Source organism: Bos indicus, chromosome 25, assembly GCF_029378745.1.
Source record: "Bos indicus isolate NIAB-ARS_2022 breed Sahiwal x Tharparkar chromosome 25, NIAB-ARS_B.indTharparkar_mat_pri_1.0, whole genome shotgun sequence".
NCBI classification, from domain to species: Eukaryota; Metazoa; Chordata; class Mammalia; order Artiodactyla; family Bovidae; genus Bos; species Bos indicus.
In genome coordinates this window covers 38,063,357-38,082,896 of record NC_091784.1, presented here as the reverse complement: position 1 = coordinate 38,082,896, position 19,540 = coordinate 38,063,357, and the positions used below count along the sequence as shown (strand labels likewise).

Here is a 19,540-nt window from a genome sequence, read left to right as displayed (position 1 = left end):
CGCCGCGCCGCCGCGAGAACCGCGGCCCTCAGGGAGGCCGGGCGGGCCCACGCACCGCCTGAGCCCAGGCTCGCCGCGCGCTGCTGGGCAACAGAGCCCCTCCCAACCCCCGCCGCGGGAGGCGCGGGAGCCTGCCAACCCACCCCGCCGGGCAGTGCGGACGAAAGGAGACAGCGGCGCTGGAATTCTACACAGGCAGGGCTGCGGACACCTAAGGTAACGCAATCGCCGCGCTCCATGGGGCGGGGCTCCGCGAGGACCTCATCGTGAAGAGATACTTGGGGAAGCTGAGGCGGTGGATACACAAGGGACGTTGTTTCGCGACGGAGGGCCTAGTGAGTGTTTCCCTTCTCTTCTCTAGGACCTTGGTAACGGCTGGGGGCCAGGGATCGGACGTCTGCGTTGGCCCAGAAGGCGATCTGAACAGCCCAACTGGGACAGGTTCGGGCCTCTGGACCCGAAGGTCGAAGTGAGTTCCCGAGACTAGGCGGCGTCTTGGTGGGTCCGCGGAGGGCATGGGAAATTTGGGGGTTCCCTTGCTTCTAGGCTTCCCCGCCCTTACTTTTCGCGCATTTCCCTCCTCGCCTAGAACGTTTGTTGTCTAAATATTGCTTTTCCTTGTAATCCCGGTTCAGATGCCGTAGTCTCCCTGAGCCTTTTTACAACCCGGGTTGTAGCGTCTTCACTCAGCTTCTTCCGAACGCCTTTCTGCTCGCCGCCCCTCCCGAGCGCTACCACTTTTCTAACACCGCCCCACATCTCGTTCTTCCTGACCAGGTTGCTTCTTAGCTCTTACCTCCCATGGGAGGCCTCCACTGACTCCCAAGCTGGGCCAGGCCCTCCACTCCCCGTGGGTCTTAGTTAGCAGAGTGGTCATTCCCTTGTCTTTGTCCACCCAGCCCGTGCTCCTTGGGACAGGGACCAGATTCCATTCGTCTCTAGCTTCAGAGCAGGGGAGACAAGTGTAGAGACCTCAGATTTGGGAGTCAGGAGCCCCTGGTGAGTCAAACTCTGCCGGTTCCCAGCTCTGTGCAACCCTGAGTTTGATCTTCTGTAAGGTTGTTGCTGAGAATTCACGATGGGGCGAAGAGGGCGGGGCTTCGTAAACATATCAGGAGGGAGGAACTGAATGAGCGTGGGAGAGGAGTCTGCTCTGCTTAAAGCTAATTAACATGAGTTCTCTTTTAGTGTATTTAAAAAAATATTTTGAAAATATTTATTTGACTGCACCGGGTCTTTGTTGAGGCATGTAAACTCTTAATTGCGGCATGTGGGAACTAGTTCCCTGACCAGGGATGGGACCCAGGCCCCCTGCATTGGGAGCTCAGAGTCTTAGCAACTGGACTACCAGGGAAGTCCCACCCTGAGTTCTCTTTGCTAGCTATGAAATGCCTTGCGGTTTGAAAAATGACTTGCTATGTAGATCTGGGCTGGTCTTTTCTTTGGGCTTTACATGACTTCCTTTATATAGTATGTTTGTTGGGTTTAAAAGAGACCTTGGCAATCCAGTTAATACACTGTCCTCACCTTATAGACAAGATTGAGGACCATAAAGGGAATGTGACCTCTCCAAAGTCGTAGCTGGACAAGAATCCGAGCCTGTAACTGAAGAGACCTGAGATCTTTCTATTATACTCTTGGGAAGCAGACCCTAAGGTACTTTGGTTTCACTCTTTTTCTTCTTTTTTTTTTTCTCTTTTTCCTTTTTAAACACTCATCTTTGCTCTCCCAGTCAGTCTCCCTCACACTGTGTTATAATTCCCTTTCCACTTTGCATTTCCTTGCTAGAATATCACCTTCTCAGGGACAGTGTGTGTCTTATTCTTTGTATGATAATAGCAAAACCCTACTAAGCAAACATTAAATACCAGGCACATTACATATAATCAAGACCTCACATGGCCCCATAAGTAGATTCTCTCCGTTACACAGATGAGGAAACAGACTTACGGATATTAACGTGCACCAGAGTTGTGGCTTGTGAAGTCCTCTGGGGATCCTGAGGCTCAGAAACCAATTCATTTTAATTTTTTTTCCCCACAGATTTTTGCAGACTATCTTCTGGGAAAAAATGCCTAAAGTCAAAAGAAGCCGGAAAGCTCCCCCAGATGGGTGGGAGTTGATTGAGCCAACACTGGATGAATTAGATCAAAAAATGAGAGAAGGTGAGTTGGAGAGTTTCTGTCTGGGTGGGCTGTGTCCCAAAGATAAATGGGAAGAGACAAGCTGCACCAGCAAGGCTGCCTGACACTGACATGTTTTGTTGGCTTTTTAACTGATAGGAATACCATAAATGCCAGAAAGTAAGATAATACAAATGAGAAGGTCCTCAAAAATGTTTTTGAGTATATAAGACCTTTAGGGAGTATAAATCAAATAGTCTACTTAGAATTATTTACAGTCAGTCAGTTCAATCCCTCAGTCATGTCTGACTCTTTTTGATCCCATGAATTGCAGCACACCAGGCCCCCCCGTCCATCACCAACTCCCAGAGTTCACTCAAACTCACGTCCATCGAGTCAGTGATGCCATCCAGCCATCTCATCCTCTGTCGTCCCCTTCTCCTCCTGCCCCCAATCCCTCCCAGCATCAGAGTCTTTTCCAATGAGTCAGCTCTTCACATGAGGTGGCCAAAGTACTGGAGTTTCAGCTTTAGCATCAGTCCTTCCAAAGAACACCCAGGGCTGATCTCCTTCAGAATGGATTGGTTGGATCTCCTTGCAGTCCAAGGGACTCTCAAGAGTCTTCTCCAACACCACAGTTCAAAAGCATCAATTCTTTGGCGTTCAGCCTTCTTCACAGTCCAACTCTCACATCCATACATGACCACAGGAAAAACCATAGCCTTGACTAGACGAACCTTTGTTGGCAAAGTAATGTCTCTGCTTTTGAATATGCTGTCTAGGTTGGTCATAACTTTTCTTCCAAGGAGTAAGCGTCTTTTAATTTCATGGCTGCAGTCACCATCTGTAGTGATTTTGGAGCCCAGAAAAATAAAGTCTGACACTGTTTCCCCATCTATTTCCCATGAAGTGATGGGACCAGATGCCATGATCGTAGTTTTCTGAATCAACAGTTGAGCTTTAAGCCAACTTTTTCACTCTCCTCTTTCACTTTCATCAAAAAGTATATTTAAAATCATACAAAATGTACTTGGAAAATCCTGTTTTCACTCCAAATTTTCTGAAATGTTTTTATTTGGATTTTTCTTGTGGGTTTGTTTTCATCATCGCTTTATTTTTGCATCATCTACCAGTTGTCCAGAATGCACAGTCTTCACCTCCCCCTAAGTGTTATGTGATCTTGCACTTGGTGTATCAGTGTAGTGTGCAGTTTTGGGAAATTTAACCTGAAGCCACAAGCATTGTTGGCCCTGTTGTTGTTCAGTCCCTAAGTCGTGTCCTACTCTTTGTGACCCCATGGACTGCAGCACACTGGGCTTCACTATCTCCTGAAGTTTGCTCAAATTCATGTCTGTTGAGTCGGTGATGCCATCCAACTGTCTCATCCTCCGCCATCCTCTTCTGTTGGCCCTGTCACAGTGTTAACTACTTACTGAATTGCTTTTTAAAGCAATCTTTTTTTCTTAAAGGTTTTTGGTAATTAACCCTTGTTATTCTGAAGTTATCCCTTCAGCAATAATTAGTAAGTGGATGTTAACTTTGCTTCCTTTTTTTGAAGCTGAGTATATCAGGTAACTTCTATTAACTACCCAGAACTTGCAATAATCAAGGTCATTTGGGGCTGATTTTTTCCTCCAAACAGATCTTTATTCAACATAAAGGAATTTAAAGAGATTGCTGTGATAGAAGAGGTAATTTGTGAGTCCTTGGAAATAAACCTTTTTTTTTTTTTTTAAATTTTTAAATTTTATTTTATTTTTAAACTTTACAATAGTGTATTAGTTTTGCCAAATATCAAAATGAATCCTCCACAGGTATACCTGTGTTCTCCATCCTGAACCCTCCTCCCTCCTCCCTCCCCGTACCCTCCCTCTAGGTCGTCCCAGTGCACAAGCCCCAAGCATCCAGTATCGTGCATCGAACCTGGACTGGCGACTCGTTTCATACATGATATTATACGTTTCAATGCCATTCTCCCAAATCTCCCCACCCTCTCCCTCTCCCACAGAGTCCATAAGACTGATCTATACATCAGTGTCTCTTTTGCTGTCTCGTACACAGGGTTATTGTTACCGTCTTTCTAAAGAAAATAAACTTCTTTTTAAGGGATGACTTCTTGAAGGGAGAGCATTTAGATAGATAAGATGTTCTTTACTGTCAAAAGTGTTCTTTTTCTTTAACCATCTAGTTCTTCTTGGCTTTCCCATTTTTAATATGCAGGTTTTAAGCCCCAGTTTCCTGTTGCTTTCACTTCCACTATAAAGAAAAAGAGTGGCTGGCAGGTGGTGGCAGAGCTGATGCAGTGTTGGGGACAGCAGCAAGCTCTGGGGTGGGCAGAAGCTGCTGCCCACCCAGGCCCTTTCTGTCACGTCAGATGCAGCCTCAGCTTTTCCAGATTTGCTGCTCTTTTTCCCCCCAAGATGAGCAAGAAATCAGGTTTTCTATGTGAACTCTTCCAATTTAACATTCAAACCTAAAAAAAAGCATCTGTGGGGGAACCAAAGCCTGCCTCCAGGCCGCAGGGCTGCCAGCCTCCAGTTTGTTGCCTTCAACTCAAGTTTTGCCTTTGGGATTTGCAGCCACACTCTGGGGCCGCCGAGGACCAGAGCTAGTGGCACCGCTGGCCTGCCCCTCTGACTGAGCTGTTCTGTAGAAGAGCTCACACTTGTTGAAGCAGTTGGCACTGTTACCTTAGAAAGCAAAGTTGCTGTTTTCTCTTTTAGTTTGTCCCTGTATTTCCTAAGCTCAGCACAACTGCCCAGCTCTTTGTATATCTCCTAGCTTACTACTCAAGTTTTTGTACAGCCACTATTACCCTAGAAGTTTCTAGACAAACAGAGCCTGATTATAGGGACTGAGGAACAGAGAGGGGTGTGGTGGGGGGTTTATGTGTGACTGAGAAGTATAGGCACTATTTCTGTGGACTGTAACCAGGACTTGTAAATAACTTTGCTTTTACAAGTACTTTGAACTAGTTGAAAGTCAAGCATAATCAGTACTTGAATAATGAACATGTATTTAGACTTTTTAAGAGTGGCACTTTAAAAGAATTGTTGCTCAGGTTCTGGAGTTAATAGGCCATTTGGGGCATTAACTAAGAGGCAGAAACCTGAGTCTACCCTGAGCCACGAGGGCCCTACCCCTGGCCTCTTCATACCTTCCCAGGGGCAGGACTCCACATTGCCCACTGTAGGCTGCCTTCCACTGTGTGTGTGGACCTGTCCAAAGTGATATCCAAGAATGTTCACACGACCTTGTGAAAACAGGTCCAAAGAGAAATGCTGTGATTAAAACCTTAAGAAATGATTCTAAGCACAGGAGCTTCTCTGGTGGCTTAGTGGTAAAGAATCTGCCTGCAATGCAGGAGATGTGGGTTCCACCCCTGGGTCAGGAAGATCCTCTTGGAGGAGGCCATGGCAACCCACTCCAGTATTCTTGCCTGGAGAATCCCATGGACAGAGGACCTTGGTGGGCTACAGTCTATGCGGTCTCAGAGTTTGACATGACTGAGCAATTAAACACCACCACCAAAGCGTGGGAAGGTTCCAATTCCAGGACAGCCAGGCCTGAGGTGCTCCGTGGTCCCCACTGCCACCTCCCTATCATCCCATCCGGCTACATGGCTTTCCACACTAGACTCACCACCCCCTTCCATGTTTCTTTCTTCTCCGTGGCCGTTACCCTGCACCACCAGGGGCTGGTCTGCCTCCTCCTCCCCAGACCTTGGCTCTGTGGTCTGTCTTGTTTAATGCTGTACACTGGGTACCCAGAGCATGCTCTCACCCACAGCAGACACGTGGTGTTGCCGAATCCTCGTACCTGCCTTTGGCTTAGATCACAGAATCCTGTTTGTTGAGCTGAGTTATAAATCCTCAGTGATATGACAATACTATATCCTGTGCAGACTAACCCTAGTCTCCAAAACAAAGCAAACACCCGTGTTTTCTCCACAGCTGAGACAGAACCTCACGAAGGAAAGAGGAAAGTGGAATCTCTGTGGCCCATCTTCAGGATCCATCACCAGAAAACCCGCTACATCTTTGACCTCTTCTACAAGCGGAAAGCCATAAGCAGAGGTAACTGGCCGAATGTTCTCTTGGCCTTTCCAGCTTGAATGGCGTCCGATTTAAATAATTCTTGAAACCTCAGCAAGTATCATGATGTTTGCTGTTTCCAAAAAATGAAAAGGGGCCAGTGTTGACTCAACACTTTTTCTCAGGGTGGGCAGTGATGGGCTGCGGGCCGGAGAGCTTTGTTACACTGTGGTCTGATGGCCTTTCCCCGTCTTTTTGCAGAACTGTATGAGTACTGTATTAAAGAAGGCTATGCAGATAAAAACTTGATTGCAAAATGGAAAAAGCAGGGGTATGAGAACCTGTGCTGCCTGCGGTGCATTCAGACTCGGGACACCAATTTTGGGACAAACTGCATCTGCCGGGTCCCCAAAAGCAAGCTGGAAGTGGTAAGGCCACCGCCCCCCTCCTGTCTGACAACTGAGTGTGATGCTAGCATAAGCAGTTCAGCTGACCACAACAGGTTTTATGTTCTGTCCTGTGGCTGGGTGTTCTGCTGGCCCTCTCTGTGAGAGGGAGCCCCTGTGGTCAGGGATCCATGCCAGGCAAGTTACTGGTTCCTACCCTCACACAGGATATGCGGGTGATGACCCCCACCCCAGCGTGGCTGGGAGGCTAAGCCAGGGGAGGGTGGGCCAGGCAGTAGGGGTTCATCCCTCTTTTTTCCCGGCCTCCTGTTGCTCCCAGTGACACTTGAACTTGAGCCTCAGTGCATTTTGCGCCAGAACTCTCGGAGCGGCTAGGGAACGGTGCTGGGGTGCAGTGGTGAGCTCCGTGCGCAGGCGCCCCTGAAGGGGAGTGGCAGCAGGCGCAGAGGAGGGTCACTGGGCCGTTAGCGGCCTGTGAGTACAGCCCCTCAGCTGCCCATGAGTGAGGTCAGGCCAGATGCCCTCTTTCTCACGGTCCCTTCAGGCTGCAGCACTGGTTAGCTTCTGTGGAGAGCCTTGGCTCTGGCCCACGGGCTTCAGCTCAGCAGGCAGGTCTGTCCCCGAGTCCTCTGGAAGCTCAGGATGGGCGTGCGGAGCAGCGGAGGGCAAGCACAGTCTGCCCTCCGAGGAGGCTCTGTGCAGGTCTGGGGGGGCGGGCGCGGGGCAGAGCTGCAGGAGCCCCACGGTCCACTGCCCAGAACAGGTTTAGTTGAGTTTCACCACTGGATCCTGTTTCCTTAGACCAGTCTTGCTTCTCCAGAAAAGAGGGAAACAGAGAATAAACCCCTTTTCTGTACTGGGCAGGCCCTTGGCCGGACACTAGAGCACACACCTGGGCCGGGGTACAACTGTCCTGCCGCCATACAGATTCAAGGACACCCTGTTCTCCCCACACCCCTATTAGAAAGTTCCCAGCCCAGAGGAGACCGTGAGGCCCCTGGCACTGAGCCCCGAGAGCAGCAGCACAGTTGCCTCCAGCTCATTGAAGGGTGTGTCATGCTTGCTTCACAGAATAACAGGAATCACTCAGAGATTTTTTTTTTCCTTTTTGGGGGCAAGTATGTACACTGAGTTTGTATAAGTTAAATCCTCATAGAAATTTAACTGTCAACAGCAGCTGTTCTCATCGTCACAAGAGAGCTGAATTTTCCCCATCCCACACCATCATGGAGGGTTTCTGAGGAGGGTCCAAGGGGAGTGGGTGTCCCATGGTCATGCCTCCCTCTGGGGGGCTCCTGCATGTGGGCGCAGGGTCTCAGGTCCTCTGTCCGCAGGGTCCATGGGGAGTGGGTGTCCCATGGCCACACTTCCCTTGGGGGGCCCCCATATGTTGGCACAGGGTCGCAGGGGTCCTCTGTCCACAGGGCCGGATCATCGAGTGCACACACTGTGGCTGCCGGGGCTGCTCTGGCTGAGCATCAGGCCCCAACCTCCACCCACCCCGGACTCTGGGCTGCGCAGGACTCTGCCCGTCACGCCACCCTTCCTGGGAGCAGCTCTTACTCAGAGTGGTCCCCAGGCCCGACTAGGAGCATGGTCTCTCTGTGGGAAGGTTTTGGTGTTCATCAGCTGTGATTTGTAGAAATAAAAAAAACTAAAGCTTTTGGGCTTTGCGTCCCTTCTTAGAGCCAGTGGTCTGGCACCCAGGGGACATCACCAGGCCCCGGAGACTAGTCGCCCTTAGGACTCGATCCCGACTCCTCATCTGTGTTATGTGACCTGGAGCAAACTCACCCTCCTCGTTGTCACCCTCAGATGGGGATGGCCTGAGATGACGGACCAAGGCGGCCCATGCTGCTCTGGCGCTTGCCATGACCTTGTTGGGCAGCTGGGCCAGCAGTTGTCCTCAGGCTGATGCCTGAGCTGGAGCCCTGACCCTGGACTTGCCCTCGTGCTTGCAGCTGCCCCGGCACGCTCAGTGTCTTTCACGTGAAGGGGACTCGGGGTTCCCACAGAGCCCCATGAAGGCTGTGCACGTTGTTCCGGCTCTGCTGGGGGTCCCCTAGGACCTCCTCCTCACCTGCCCCCAGGGCCTTTGTCCATATCAGCCTCGGTGCTAGTGTCCTGGTCTCCTTTTGGTTTCGTCTGGAACTTCTGCCATGGGTGGGGGGTTTCCTCCGCTGGCATCCCTTTCAGCCACTGCTTGTAATAAGCCCGGAAGCCATCAATCTTCTCCAAGTAGGTGTTTTTCCCTTTGTACTGTAATTGGAAAAACATGGAGTTCAGAGGGGCCACGATGAGACTCATTGCCTGCTACCTACAGCAGACCCCAAACCTCGGCAGGTGGCTCAGGCCTCAGGGAAGCTGTTCTTGCTTCCAGTTAGTCAAAAGGAAAAGGGCAGAGAAGCTGATCAACACAGAGTAGAGACTTCCTTTAAGTCTGTGCTGCTGAGCCCCTCTAGCCAGCGATGGCACCCCAGCCCCCCAAAGCTAGACTCGCCGGGTGCCACTGCTCTGCCCCCACTGCTGAGCACCTCCTGCTTGGCGCAGGCACTGCCACCCTCCCGACTGTCACCTCTGCACTGCTGCAAGGGTCTCAGGAAAGGTGGGACAAAGAAAAGGAAACAAGACGTGCCAGGTAGATACCAAGAGAAAGTTGACACAGGAGCACATAGATAAAAAGACAAAGATGCATGAAATAAACACTGCTACCACATGATGATAAACGAGTTGATTCAAAAGGTTGAGCAATTGTGAGCTGTATCTGATAGAGCCTGAAAGTTCCTGCAGCAAAAATTTGACAACAGACACAAGCTCCACATCGTGAGTGAATACAATAAGGTTTAGGCCCGTGGTAATTGGTGACTCTTGGTTGAACCTGAGAAGACCCCTAGTGGGTCTTCCACAGAGGACTCTGCAATATGGAAGGACTAGAAGACACTTGCAATATGGAACCAACAAAAGCCTAGTCTATGGAGTATGTAAAGCACTCTAAGCAATCAATAAAACAAACCATCGGACGGTCAAAGATGCCCAGCCCCGCCCTCTGCCTGGTACATTCTCCATGGCCGTCGCACTAATTCTTACTAAGCCTTCTTTTCAGTGGCACTCAGTGTCCTTCCTGCACAGCCATCCCTGACCCCAGCCCCATGGCTTGGTGTGTCCTGGCTGACTTGCTCCCTACCCATCAGGCCACAGAGCCTGACGAGGTAGACCTCAAAACCAGAACCCCAGAGCCTGACACCTTCGGAACAGCAAGGAGACAAGTGGCCACTACAGAACATTCTGTCACCACCCTCCTGCCATCCCCATTCATTCAACAACAGTCTGTGCCAGGCACCCGACGACGGGCAGGGACCCGGGACCCCGGTGAGCAAGACAGACAGTCCCGTCCTCTAGGGGTGTTCACTCTCCTTACAGTGAGGGTCACACATGAGTCCGTGTGAGTCCGTGTGAGTACGGGCCGTGAAACAGGATGAAGAGGAGCTGTGACGTAAGGAGGGGGCCAGCGGGGCCCTGCTGAGGAAGAGCCACCTCAGCTGGGACCAACGGGATGAGAAGGAAGCAGGAACGTGAAAAGCAGGGGAGCCTGCTGGGAAGACGAGAACCCTGAGGCATGGAAGAGGCCCGTGTTATCTAGAAGTGACCACAGGCCAGGGGTTGACAGGGTACCAAGGGGAGAGCGGCCTGACGGAAGATGAGTCACGTGGACAAGGAGTGGCCAGCTATGGTCTGAGGAGTGTAGGATCCTCCCCAAGGGAAGCCGTGGACAGTTTAAAGCAAGAGGATGCCAACCCCAGGAGGTCAGCATGAGGGTCGGGTGGACGTGAGGGTGACGCTGGCCAGGGAGATGATGGGCACGTCAGAGCCAGGTGCACTCACCCGGTCAAAGCTGGGTGGGTACTGGGCCGCGAACTCCAGCTGGCGGATGACCACTTCATTCACGGGGACTCTGTTCCGCCTCATGTCCTTCAGGATGTCAATGAGATAGGCGTAGTCCAGCTTCTTGACAGCCGCGTTGATGAGGGTGCTGTAGATGTGGGTGTTGGGGCTCATCTGGGACTCCTGCAACATTCAGCGAGAGGATGGCGGTGGTTGGGAGAGTGCGGCCCTGTGGGGCGTCATACTTGGGGAGCCACCCTGCTGCCCAGGCCTGCTCTGCAGACCAGCCCCCAGGGGAGAGAAGGGCAGGCAGGACCTCGCAGCAGCAACAGGCTGTACTCCCCACTCCACACGCTCCATCCCAAGCAGCTGGAGGCCCTGCCCTCTCAGCCCTGAAGAACTTGGAGACAGAGCAGAGGGTTGTTCTGAGATCAACACACTCAGGCAGTAAACCATGGGCAGGAGATGCCTCCTGGGGGTTCACTGCACACCTGTCCCCCGAAAATTCTGGCCCTCCCTGCTTCCATCACAGCCTCCATGCCCCTAGAGGGTTGGCTCCCCTCAATCTCACCCCACGGCCACACTTCAGTGAGAACACCCCTGGCTCAGTGTTCGTGTCTGCGGCCCCTCACCAGGGTCTTCTTTCTCCCAAACTGGACTAATGACCCTTCTCACTGGAAGCTCGAGACCCCACTCTCCCTACCCTGCTCCCCCGCGGCTTACCCTGAGGACAGAGGCCTGGGGGGTTCGGGAGGCCCCCACACCCCCAACCCTCGCTCCCGGGGCCTGCGTGGGCGGGGCCCACTCACCCTCATGTCCGAGAGCAGCCGCAGGCCATCATCTGGCCTGCGACACCCAATGGCCAGGCTGCAAAACGTCTGCAGGTTGGGGACGATGCCCCTCTTTGCCAGGACGGGCAGCAGGGCCTGTGGGGACAGAGGCAGCGTCACTGTGAACTGTAACCCACCAGCCCAGTAAGAGCCTTCTCTGGTGAAGCCCGCGGCTGGATGCTGGAGATGCCAGGGCACGGCTCTTCTCCAAGGCCTCGCGGCTCCCCCTGCTGACCACCCTGGGCGCCGGCCTCGGCCCAGCACTCAAGGCTGGGGGTCCTGCCCAGCACCTCACTGCTCGGCTCCCCGGATTCAGCTGCTCTGCGAGGACACCCTGCCTGCCAGCCTGCCGGTCCCCAACAGGCCATCTCTCCTCCGGATCCTCCACGTTCCTGCCCCTTCTGCTCCTTGACCAGCCACCATCCACACTGCACTCAGGACTTGGACATGGCTCGAGCACCAGGGGCCTCGGGATGGCGGTCCTGTGGTCCGGGCTGGAGACAAAGCCGACAACAGTGTGTGCAGTGCAGGGAGGGAGCCCCGGGCAGGAGGAGAGGAAGAGGATGCCTGCTCAGGCCGGCGGGGTCAGGGCGGGTCCGGGGAGGGGCTCGAGAGAAAGCTGTGATGGGCACAGAGGGCCTGAAGGCAGAGGCTGCTCTGTCATCTTTGATGCTTGTGAGAGCCCAGGTCAGAGCTTCTGGCAAAAGGGGCAGCACACAGAAACACGTATGAACAGACAAAATACCGTGAGGACCCTGGTGTCCCCGTGTGTGAAATGGGTAAAGCCACGGGCGGCAGAGCTTCCTGGTGTGGTCAGTAAAGACACAGATGATGCAAAACTCTCAGGACAGCATCAAGCAAAGTGAGTGTGACAATGGATGATGTCATTGAGGCTGGCGGGGGGAGGATGCAGGGGCTGAAGGGTGGGGACACTCAGGAACCACCAGCCTCTCAGGCCACACGTCCCCGAATGCTGCGTCAGTGCGAGGACTTGTTTGGGGTCTGCCCCCATCACTGGGGGCCCCCCTGGGAGGGCTGGCGGTATGGCTGGTCCACCACTCGATTCCCAGTTGTCACCCAAGCCCAGGCCTGGAACAGGGGCTCTGGGCACTCTGCCCACCTCGGGTGAGAATGACTGACACGCCTGCAGGAGAGAGTCCAGGGAAGAAGGAGAGGAAGGAGCCCTGTGCCTCCTTATCCCCGAGCCCCTCACCTTTGCCCCCTCCAGGTCGCCCAGCTTGCTCTTCTTCTTCATCAGCGTGTTGAAGAAGGTCAGGTCGGGCTCCACCCCGTGCGCATCCAAGACGCTCAGCAGTGAGGACTCTGCGGGGCTCCCTGGCTCCACCACCTCCGCCAGCAGCGTGAGGGTTTTGATGTCAGGGCGAAGCCCATGCTCCGCCATCTTGCCGAGGAAGCCCTCCAGGCCCCCCATCAAGGCCAGTCTGTCGGCAGGGGTGCTCACGGTCCCAAAGGAGACCACAGCCAAGGGGGCCGCCCCCGGGGTCAGGAGGTTGGCCTCCAGCCCCCAGGGAGGCGGCTCCGGGGCCACAGAGGTGAGAGCCACCGGGTGGTCAGGCTCTGCCTTGGTCTCCATCCCAGACTGGGCCTGCTTGGGGGCTCTGGCCTCCTCAGGCTCCTGAGGCCCCTCAAGTGCCTGAGAAGGTTCCAGAAACAGCTGCCTCTCCAGGGCCTCCACGTGCAGCTTGGCTGACAGGCTGCAGTCTGCCCCCACCCGGGCTCTCCTCCTGGTCCGCCGCCCCCTGGCCGGGGGCTGGAGCAGGGCTGTCTCCTCCCTGGGCCTCAGGAGCACCGCTGAGGCCACCACTGGGTCCCCCAGCCCGCAGTCCCGAGCTGCCGCCAACAGCAAGTTGTAGCCATGCCGGCTCGGCTGGAGCCCCAGACTCAGCATCTGCCTCCATACCTGCCGGGGAGAGGCAGACCTCAGCCCCCAGCCCCTTCTCCGACGAGCCTTCAGCAGAGCAGGCATCGGGGCAGCAACCAGTGGGCAAATGGGGCATGGGAAAGACTCCAGGCTCTGGGCAAATGAGGACCCAGGAAACTGAGAGCCCCAGGACCCTACACAGGCACCCTCCTCCCCTCCTTCATATGTGTTAGTCGCTCAGTCATGTCTCACTCTTTGGAACCCCATGGGCTGTAGCCCGCCAGGTTCCTCTGATTCTCCAGGCAAGAATACTGGAGTGAATAGTCATTCCCTCCTCTAGGGGAATCTTCCCAGCCCAGGGATCACACCTGTGTCTCTTGTGTCTCCTGCAGTGGCAGGTAGATCACTAGCCCACTTCGCTTCCCCAAACTGTGTCCCACTTCTACCCCTCTGCTTCTCCCAGCCCTTCTCCCTACTCCCCGGGGAGGAACGGCCAGAGAGGCCAGGTTCTGGAGGAGTCCAGGCCAACTTAAGGGTTGGCTTCAGTTGCACTTTCTGAGTGCCTGCTGTGCGCCCATCTGTAAAACTCCGGGAACAGTGTGCTCTGGGAAAGCCAAAAGATCACAAATATAAAAACACCCAGCACAGGGCAGGAGTGGGTGCTCAAGAAGTGCACCCAGCATCATCATGCGCCCCCAGCACAGGCACGGGGTGGCGGGGCGAGCAGCGCAGCAGGGACAGGAAGCAGAGCCAGGGGACGGACCTGCAGGGCATATCGGAAGCCAGTCTTCTTGTCTTGGATGCAGCCCATGAGCAGGTAACTGAAGGTCTCCTCTGTGACCACATGCCCTTTCTGGATAATTTCCTGGGGGAAGGAACGAAGCGGGCCTGCTGAGACTCTGCAGGTGAATCGAGGCCCAGACTCAGGCCCACTGGGTCTGGCTCAGGACCAACAGACACCCCACGGCAGGGCCAGGGCTGCATATCCTCAGCAGTGGGGCCCGAATCCGGCATGGGCCAGCTCAGCACCAGCCTCGGAGCAGAGCTCCCCGGGGCCTGCACTCCCACTTTCCCAGGCCTGTCTTCCGGGCTCTGCTCCTATCACTCCTGTGCAGCCCCTCCGCGAAGATCTGCCCAGTAGCCACTCAACCCGTGCACATGAGGCTTTGGAACTGACCAGAGCTGGCTTCATGTCCCGGCTTCACCGCTAGCCTGCTGTACAAATGTGGGAAGCATTAAGCACCCATCTCAGTTTCCTCATCGGTTAAACGCCCATCTCAGTTTCCTCATCGGTGAAGCAGGGGCCACAGGACTTGCCTCGTAAGATCTTTGGAACGATGCCCTGGCGGGCACCGATTCCTCTTCAGCGCTATGCATCTCACCAGCGAGTGCCCTCAGCAGGACACAGCACACGGCAGCACACACGACCCCGCCCCCCCCCCCCCCCCCCCCCCCCCGCCCTCACAGGGCAGGGGCCTTCCTGTCCCACCCAGGACTCTGACCACAGGGACTCCTCGGTGAGTCCCAGAGGCCGACAGGGGGCCTGTCTCATCAGCATCTGAACCCTCCCACACGAGGAACACAGAGGGCAAAGCCTTAGCCCGGCCTCGCAGGACTCACTCTGAGTGGGGAGCAGGAAGGAAGGGATGGCCCCACCTTAAACACATCCAGGCACATCCTGAGGTCCGCGCACAGGGCGGCCATCTTCAGCAGGGCATGGTACGTTTTCAAGTTGAGTTGGAAGTTTCTGGCCTGAAGCTGCTGCCGTAGCTTCAGGGCGCTCTGCAGTGCGGAGTCCTTCCAGGGGGACTCGGCGCACACGTTGAACAGGGCTGTGTAGGTGGCGTCTGAGGGCTCCAGGTCCCGCTTCTTCATCTGAGGAGACAGGGAGAAACTTGGAGGTGGCTCTGGGGTCAGCTGGATGCATGGGACATGGGGATAGGAGACTAGAGAGGACTCTGCTAAGAGGCAGAGCCGACTGACACACAGAGCTGGGCTCTCCAAACCCGACTCAACCTGAGGGGTCCTGAGAGCTGGCCTTGCTCCCCAGAGGCACCAAACAAGAAAGCATCCTCCCCAAGGCACTCAGCAGCCCACCCTGGGCCTGAAGTGCTCTTACGGCAGGCCGCTGTAACTGTTCCTGCCCTCTGGCCGCCCAGGTTGCCCTAACTGTTAAGATCTGTGGGATAGATCTGATCTGGGAAAGGGCAGGAGGGGTAATCAAACCCCAGCTCCAATGTTTAGTAACTGAGGGGTTGTGGGCAATCAGCTTGTCATTGGAAAAACGGGGGTGATACGGTCACACTGGAAGGCTGTTACCAAGGAGACCGTCTTGGGAGAGTGGCCCCTGGAGCGGCAGCCGGGAGCACAGCCCTGCAGCACATCTCAGGCCTCCCCAGCCCTCCTCCTGCCCGGCTGACACTGCTTCGCAAGCCCTCCCGGTGATGAAGCTTGAGAAGCTCCTGGTAAAGCCAAGTGCTCTCTATTTCCCAGAGAAGGGCCACCTGACCGAGGGCAGCAAGCAGCTGCCGCAGAGCACACAGAGCCCTGCTCTCAGGCCGTGGCTGGGCTCAACTCCAAATCAGCACTCGAGACAGGTAACCTTAGACACGGCACTTCATCTCTCCAGGCCTCAGCGTCTTCACTGGAGAAACAAAGACAGTGATCCCAGCTTCGAGGATGGGGGTACGCTCTGTATGTGTTCACATATTCCACAGACGCATACTAAGGACTTAATACAGGCCAGGTACTGGCCACTGGGGTTACCAGGACAGGCAAGGCCTGTCTTCACTGAGCTTACTCTCTGGAGGGGAGACACACGACAGGCAAATAGGTAATCAACAACAATGATAAAGATGTGAAGGACACTCAGTGAAGAGCAGCTGGAAAGGGCACCTTCGTGATGGATAAAACACTCTGGCCTAGGTAATGTCACCTGTGCTAAGACCACAAAACTGAGGCTGGAGAGGCGAAACTGGCCACCCAGGGTAATGCACTAGCAGGGAACACATTCAGGACCGGCACCCAACTCTTCTGGGGCCCAAAGCCCGTGTTCTAGGCCGCCTGGCCTGCCGCCCCCCTGCCCCATGCTCACGTCGTTGTAGAGCCTGAAGGCCTTCTTCAGGTAGCCGGCCCGCCCGCAGCCCCCGATCAGCACTGTGTAGTTGCACTCGAGGGGCTGGAGGCGCTCCTCCTTCAGCATCTGCCTCTCAAACAGGTCCAGGGCCTCGGCCAGCTGGGGAAGGGGTTGGGGAAGGGAGGACACAGGGAAGGGGGCTCAGCAGAGGGAGGGAGACCAAGGCTAAGGGACCCTCCCTGAGTTCAAGCCCAGGCCAGCCCAGGAGCCAAACACGCACCCTGGGCCTCTGCCACCAGCCTCCCAGTCCCTGTGCTCCACTGCAAGGGGACTGCGTGGTGGCCAGGAAGGAAAGCCCACCAGACTCCCACCACCTATGAGCGCTCTTGGCCCCACGACTGTGGGGGAACTCTCTGAGCACAAGGGCAATGCCCAGGTAAATGAAGATCTGAAGGAGGTGAGGGAAGGAGCCAGGTGGCTCACTGAGGGAACAGCCGGCGCAAAGGCCCTGAAGCAGGAGTGTGCTTGGGAGCTAGGGGGGTGGCTGCGGGGGAGAGAGTAAAGGAGGGGAGGTGCAGGCAGACAGGGAGGGGAGGGTCGAGCGGGAGAAGAGGCAGTTTTTGCAGGCTTCATATGCTATCATGAGGACTCTGGCTTCTCTTTATTTCTCAACTTTTCATTACGGAAAATCTCAAATACACACAAAAGTAGAAAGCTGTAATTACAACGACTATTAATGTTTGGCCAATCTTGATTCATCAATATCCTGCGCTCCTCCTTCCAACTCAATTTTTTTTAAAGCAAATTCCAGACATTGTATCACTTCATTCACAAAAGCTTCAACATATACCGCCAAGAGATTTTTAAGCCTAAATGGAATGTCATTATCAACACCTAAGAAAATGAACACCCCCACTGTCACTGAATACGTGGGGAGTGCTAGAGGAAGGAGAAAGCCCACCTGCTCTCTGCTCACGGTTCCGTGTCTAAGGCCACATCGGGGTAAGAGGTGGAGAGAGCCTCGGGGAGACTAGTGACAAGTGTCATAACAGCTGATGGGGGTGGGGGGTGGGGAGGAGAAGGCTAGGCCTGGGCATTCAGGGGGAGGGTTGTGAGAAGTTAGGATGGGAGACACTTTGAAGGCAGAGTTGGTGGGAGAAAGAAGACTAGGGGTAAAGGGATTTGGCCTAGACGGATGGAAAAACCGGGTTACCAATTAGGGAGATGAAGAAAGTGTAGAGAAATTGAGGTTGGGAACAAGAATTCCAGGCCACTAAGGGTAAATGTAACGGAGATGGTGAGGAGGCAGCTGGACACAAAGATGGGGAGCCCGTGGGATGGCTGGGTTGGTAACAGGAAGATGAGAATGGCATCGAGGAGGGGGCACGGGAAGCCAGGGGGCTAGAGGGTCGCCTGAGGCAGCACTGGGGGGAATGAAGACAAAGAGGGGAGAGAAGCCCTGAGCACCCACCAGGACAGCAGGATAGCCCCTCACAAAAGACTGGCACCGCGGAAGCAGGAGTTGGGAGCAGCAGAGTCCAAAAGTTCCCTACCTTTCCTTCCCTGATCAGGCGTTTGCACTGAAAGAAGTACCAGTAAGGGGTGTTTCTGGGGCCCCGCCATGGTTTTGGTTCCAGCTCCCCTTCCTCATCTTCTTCAGTATTCTGTTCCTTGAGCCGCAGGTTATACAGCTGGGCCGTCGATTTGTGGAACATTCTCCGAGAGGAGTATTTGTCGGAGAGAGTCCCAAAGCTCTCTTCCTCCCCTTCCTCCTGGGTGGCCGTGGGGCTGGGCTGGCCGGGGTCAGAGCTGAGGCTGCCTGTGTTCTTCTGGCTCTGCGAGCCGAGGGGCAGCTGAGAGAGAGAGCTGGAGAAGGCTGCTGGCGCGGGCGAAACCCACCCTGCGGCCCTACCTCCAGCCCACCTGGCTCTGAGAGGGTCAAGGTGGCGCACAATGGACAGTCCCACGGGGCAGGGGCTGGAGAAGAGCCGGGCAAGCCTCAGGAAGTCCATTTCCGGCGTTCTCCTCGGGGCCTGGCATAGGTCAGCAAAATAATGAAAGTCAACTTCGTTGTCCCAAAAGGCAGAAAGACCGATAAGTGGTACAAGCACGAGTCCTGAGGTCAGAAAGCCTAGGTTCAGATCGCAGCTCCACCAAAGCATCCTCGCGTCCCTGAGCACTGGCTGCTCTGGCCTCAGTCTCCATGCTTGTAAACCAGAGTTACCCATAACATCACGCACACAGCACCATGGCAACGATCCAATCTCAAGATATCAGGGTGCAGGCCCAGGACGGTGAGCACCGAAAAAACTACCGATCTGGACCATTCTGCACCTGGTGAGGCTCCAACAGAAACACAGTGCGAGCCTGTATGTAATTTTAAATTTTCAAGTAGCCACATTAAATAATGGGTTTACACACATTAATCAAAAGACAGCGAATTGTAATTACTGATACTGAAATCGCTACCAGAATGCTTTTAAAATAAACTCATGCTATATTACTATAGAGTCTTCTTTTCCAAGTATTAAGTAACAAGGTTCTGTCGATCTGATGAAGCAGCGATGACTGTAAATGAGTTTGTAGCAGTTGTGGATACTGTTATCTCCATCATTTACACTCATCCCTATTTGCAATCAAGACTTCGTTTTGGGCACAGACAACGTCAGGTGAGGAAATACTTGCTAAGTTTCACTTATAAAGGTGTAATTTCTTCCTCCCCGAGTTCTTCCACCCGCCCGGGGTTAATAATCCCTGAATCAGAGACCCGCTGCCGCCGTCCTCCCCCGGGGTACCCACCCCTCCCCAGACCCTCCCGGGAAACCTCAGGCCGACCAGAGCCCTCTCTCCACCGGCCTACACCGGTCTCCTCAGCAGAGGCCTACACCTCCGACCCTTGCAGCGATCCTCGCAGCCCCTCTGGTCCGCCTTCGCTTGGCGCCCGGGCTCCTGAGAGGGTCAAACGAGAAACTCACTCCAGGAGTCCGGCCCAGTGAACACGCACCTCGGCCCCCGAGCCCGCGCCACGCCCGCCCCGCCTCGCGTCACGGCCAGTCCCGACCCCGCCACGCCGCACCGCGTCCCCAGCTCCGCGTCCCCAACGCGCTCTCCCAGGTGCGACCCGGCCGACTCGCGCACGCGCACTCCGCGTCGCGAACTCCCGGCGCAGCTTCGGGTCGCGTACTGAGGTCGGCGACGGGCCGGGGGACGTTGGCGGGGCGGGGTGCGTTCGGCGAGCGGCTAGTCGAGCCTAGCGGAGCGGCCCGCACTCTGCGCTCCATTGGCCGGGCCTGAACAGGCGAAAAG

At 54.9% G+C, this 19,540-nt stretch overlaps 2 protein-coding genes across 12 annotated transcripts; one reads left to right on the top strand and one right to left on the bottom strand.

The window, feature by feature from the left end:
* The first annotated feature begins 2 nt into the window (after positions 1 to 2).
* Positions 3 to 8,228, top strand: BUD31 (BUD31 homolog). Of its 7 annotated transcripts, none has more exons than XM_019987107.2 (7): positions 270 to 335; positions 900 to 999; positions 1,535 to 1,656; positions 2,044 to 2,165; positions 6,077 to 6,199; positions 6,419 to 6,585; positions 7,989 to 8,228. In XM_019987107.2, the coding sequence occupies exons 4-7, from the start codon at positions 2,072 to 2,074 to the stop codon at positions 8,037 to 8,039; spliced, it is 435 nt and encodes a 144-aa protein (XP_019842666.1). In that variant the 5' UTR covers positions 270 to 335; positions 900 to 999; positions 1,535 to 1,656; positions 2,044 to 2,071; the 3' UTR covers positions 8,040 to 8,228. The 7 variants fall into 7 exon arrangements, with proteins under 7 accessions (XP_019842669.1, XP_019842665.1, XP_019842667.1 ...); XM_019987104.2 differs by lacking the exon at positions 270 to 335 and adding an exon at positions 347 to 469; XM_019987110.2 differs by lacking the exons at positions 270 to 335; positions 900 to 999; positions 1,535 to 1,656 and adding exons at positions 3 to 216; positions 362 to 469.
* PTCD1 (pentatricopeptide repeat domain 1) lies at positions 7,638 to 19,436 on the bottom strand. Of its 5 annotated transcripts, none has more exons than XM_070780176.1 (9): positions 19,311 to 19,436; positions 17,788 to 18,267; positions 16,253 to 16,393; positions 14,815 to 15,033; positions 13,922 to 14,023; positions 12,490 to 13,197; positions 11,256 to 11,372; positions 10,447 to 10,629; positions 7,638 to 8,823 (listed from the first exon to the last, which is right to left on the bottom strand). In XM_070780176.1, exons 2-9 carry the CDS (start codon positions 18,244 to 18,246, stop codon positions 8,641 to 8,643), a joined length of 2,112 nt encoding a protein of 703 aa, XP_070636277.1. In that variant the 5' UTR covers positions 18,247 to 18,267; positions 19,311 to 19,436; the 3' UTR covers positions 7,638 to 8,640. The 5 variants fall into 5 exon arrangements, with proteins under 5 accessions (XP_070636277.1, XP_070636278.1, XP_070636276.1 ...); XM_070780177.1 differs by having other exon boundaries at positions 19,296 to 19,414; XM_070780175.1 differs by having other exon boundaries at positions 19,239 to 19,388.
* Between the last annotated feature and the right edge of the window lie 104 nt (positions 19,437 to 19,540).

Excerpts from the sequence above, each read along its gene's own strand:
- BUD31 (XM_019987110.2), top strand. The coding sequence starts at position 2,072 with ATGCCTAAAGTCAAAAGAAGCCGGAAAGCTCCCCCAGATGGGTGGGAG. Across the intron at positions 2,166-6,076 it reads AGATCAAAAAATGAGAGAAG|CTGAGACAGAACCTCACGAA; the intron begins GTGAGTTGGAGA and ends TTTTCTCCACAG. Across the intron at positions 6,200-6,418 it reads GCGGAAAGCCATAAGCAGAG|AACTGTATGAGTACTGTATT; the intron begins GTAACTGGCCGA and ends GTCTTTTTGCAG.
- PTCD1 (XM_019987111.2), bottom strand. The coding sequence starts at position 18,462 with ATGGGTAACTCTGGTTTACAAGCATGGAGACTGAGGCCAGAGCAGCCA. Across the intron at positions 15,034-16,252 it reads CCTTCAGGCTCTACAACGAC|ATGAAGAAGCGGGACCTGGA; the intron begins GTGAGCATGGGG and ends CTGTCTCCTCAG. Across the intron at positions 10,630-11,255 it reads GGCTGCTCTCGGACATGAGG|GAGTCCCAGATGAGCCCCAA; the intron begins GTGAGTGGGCCC and ends TGAATGTTGCAG.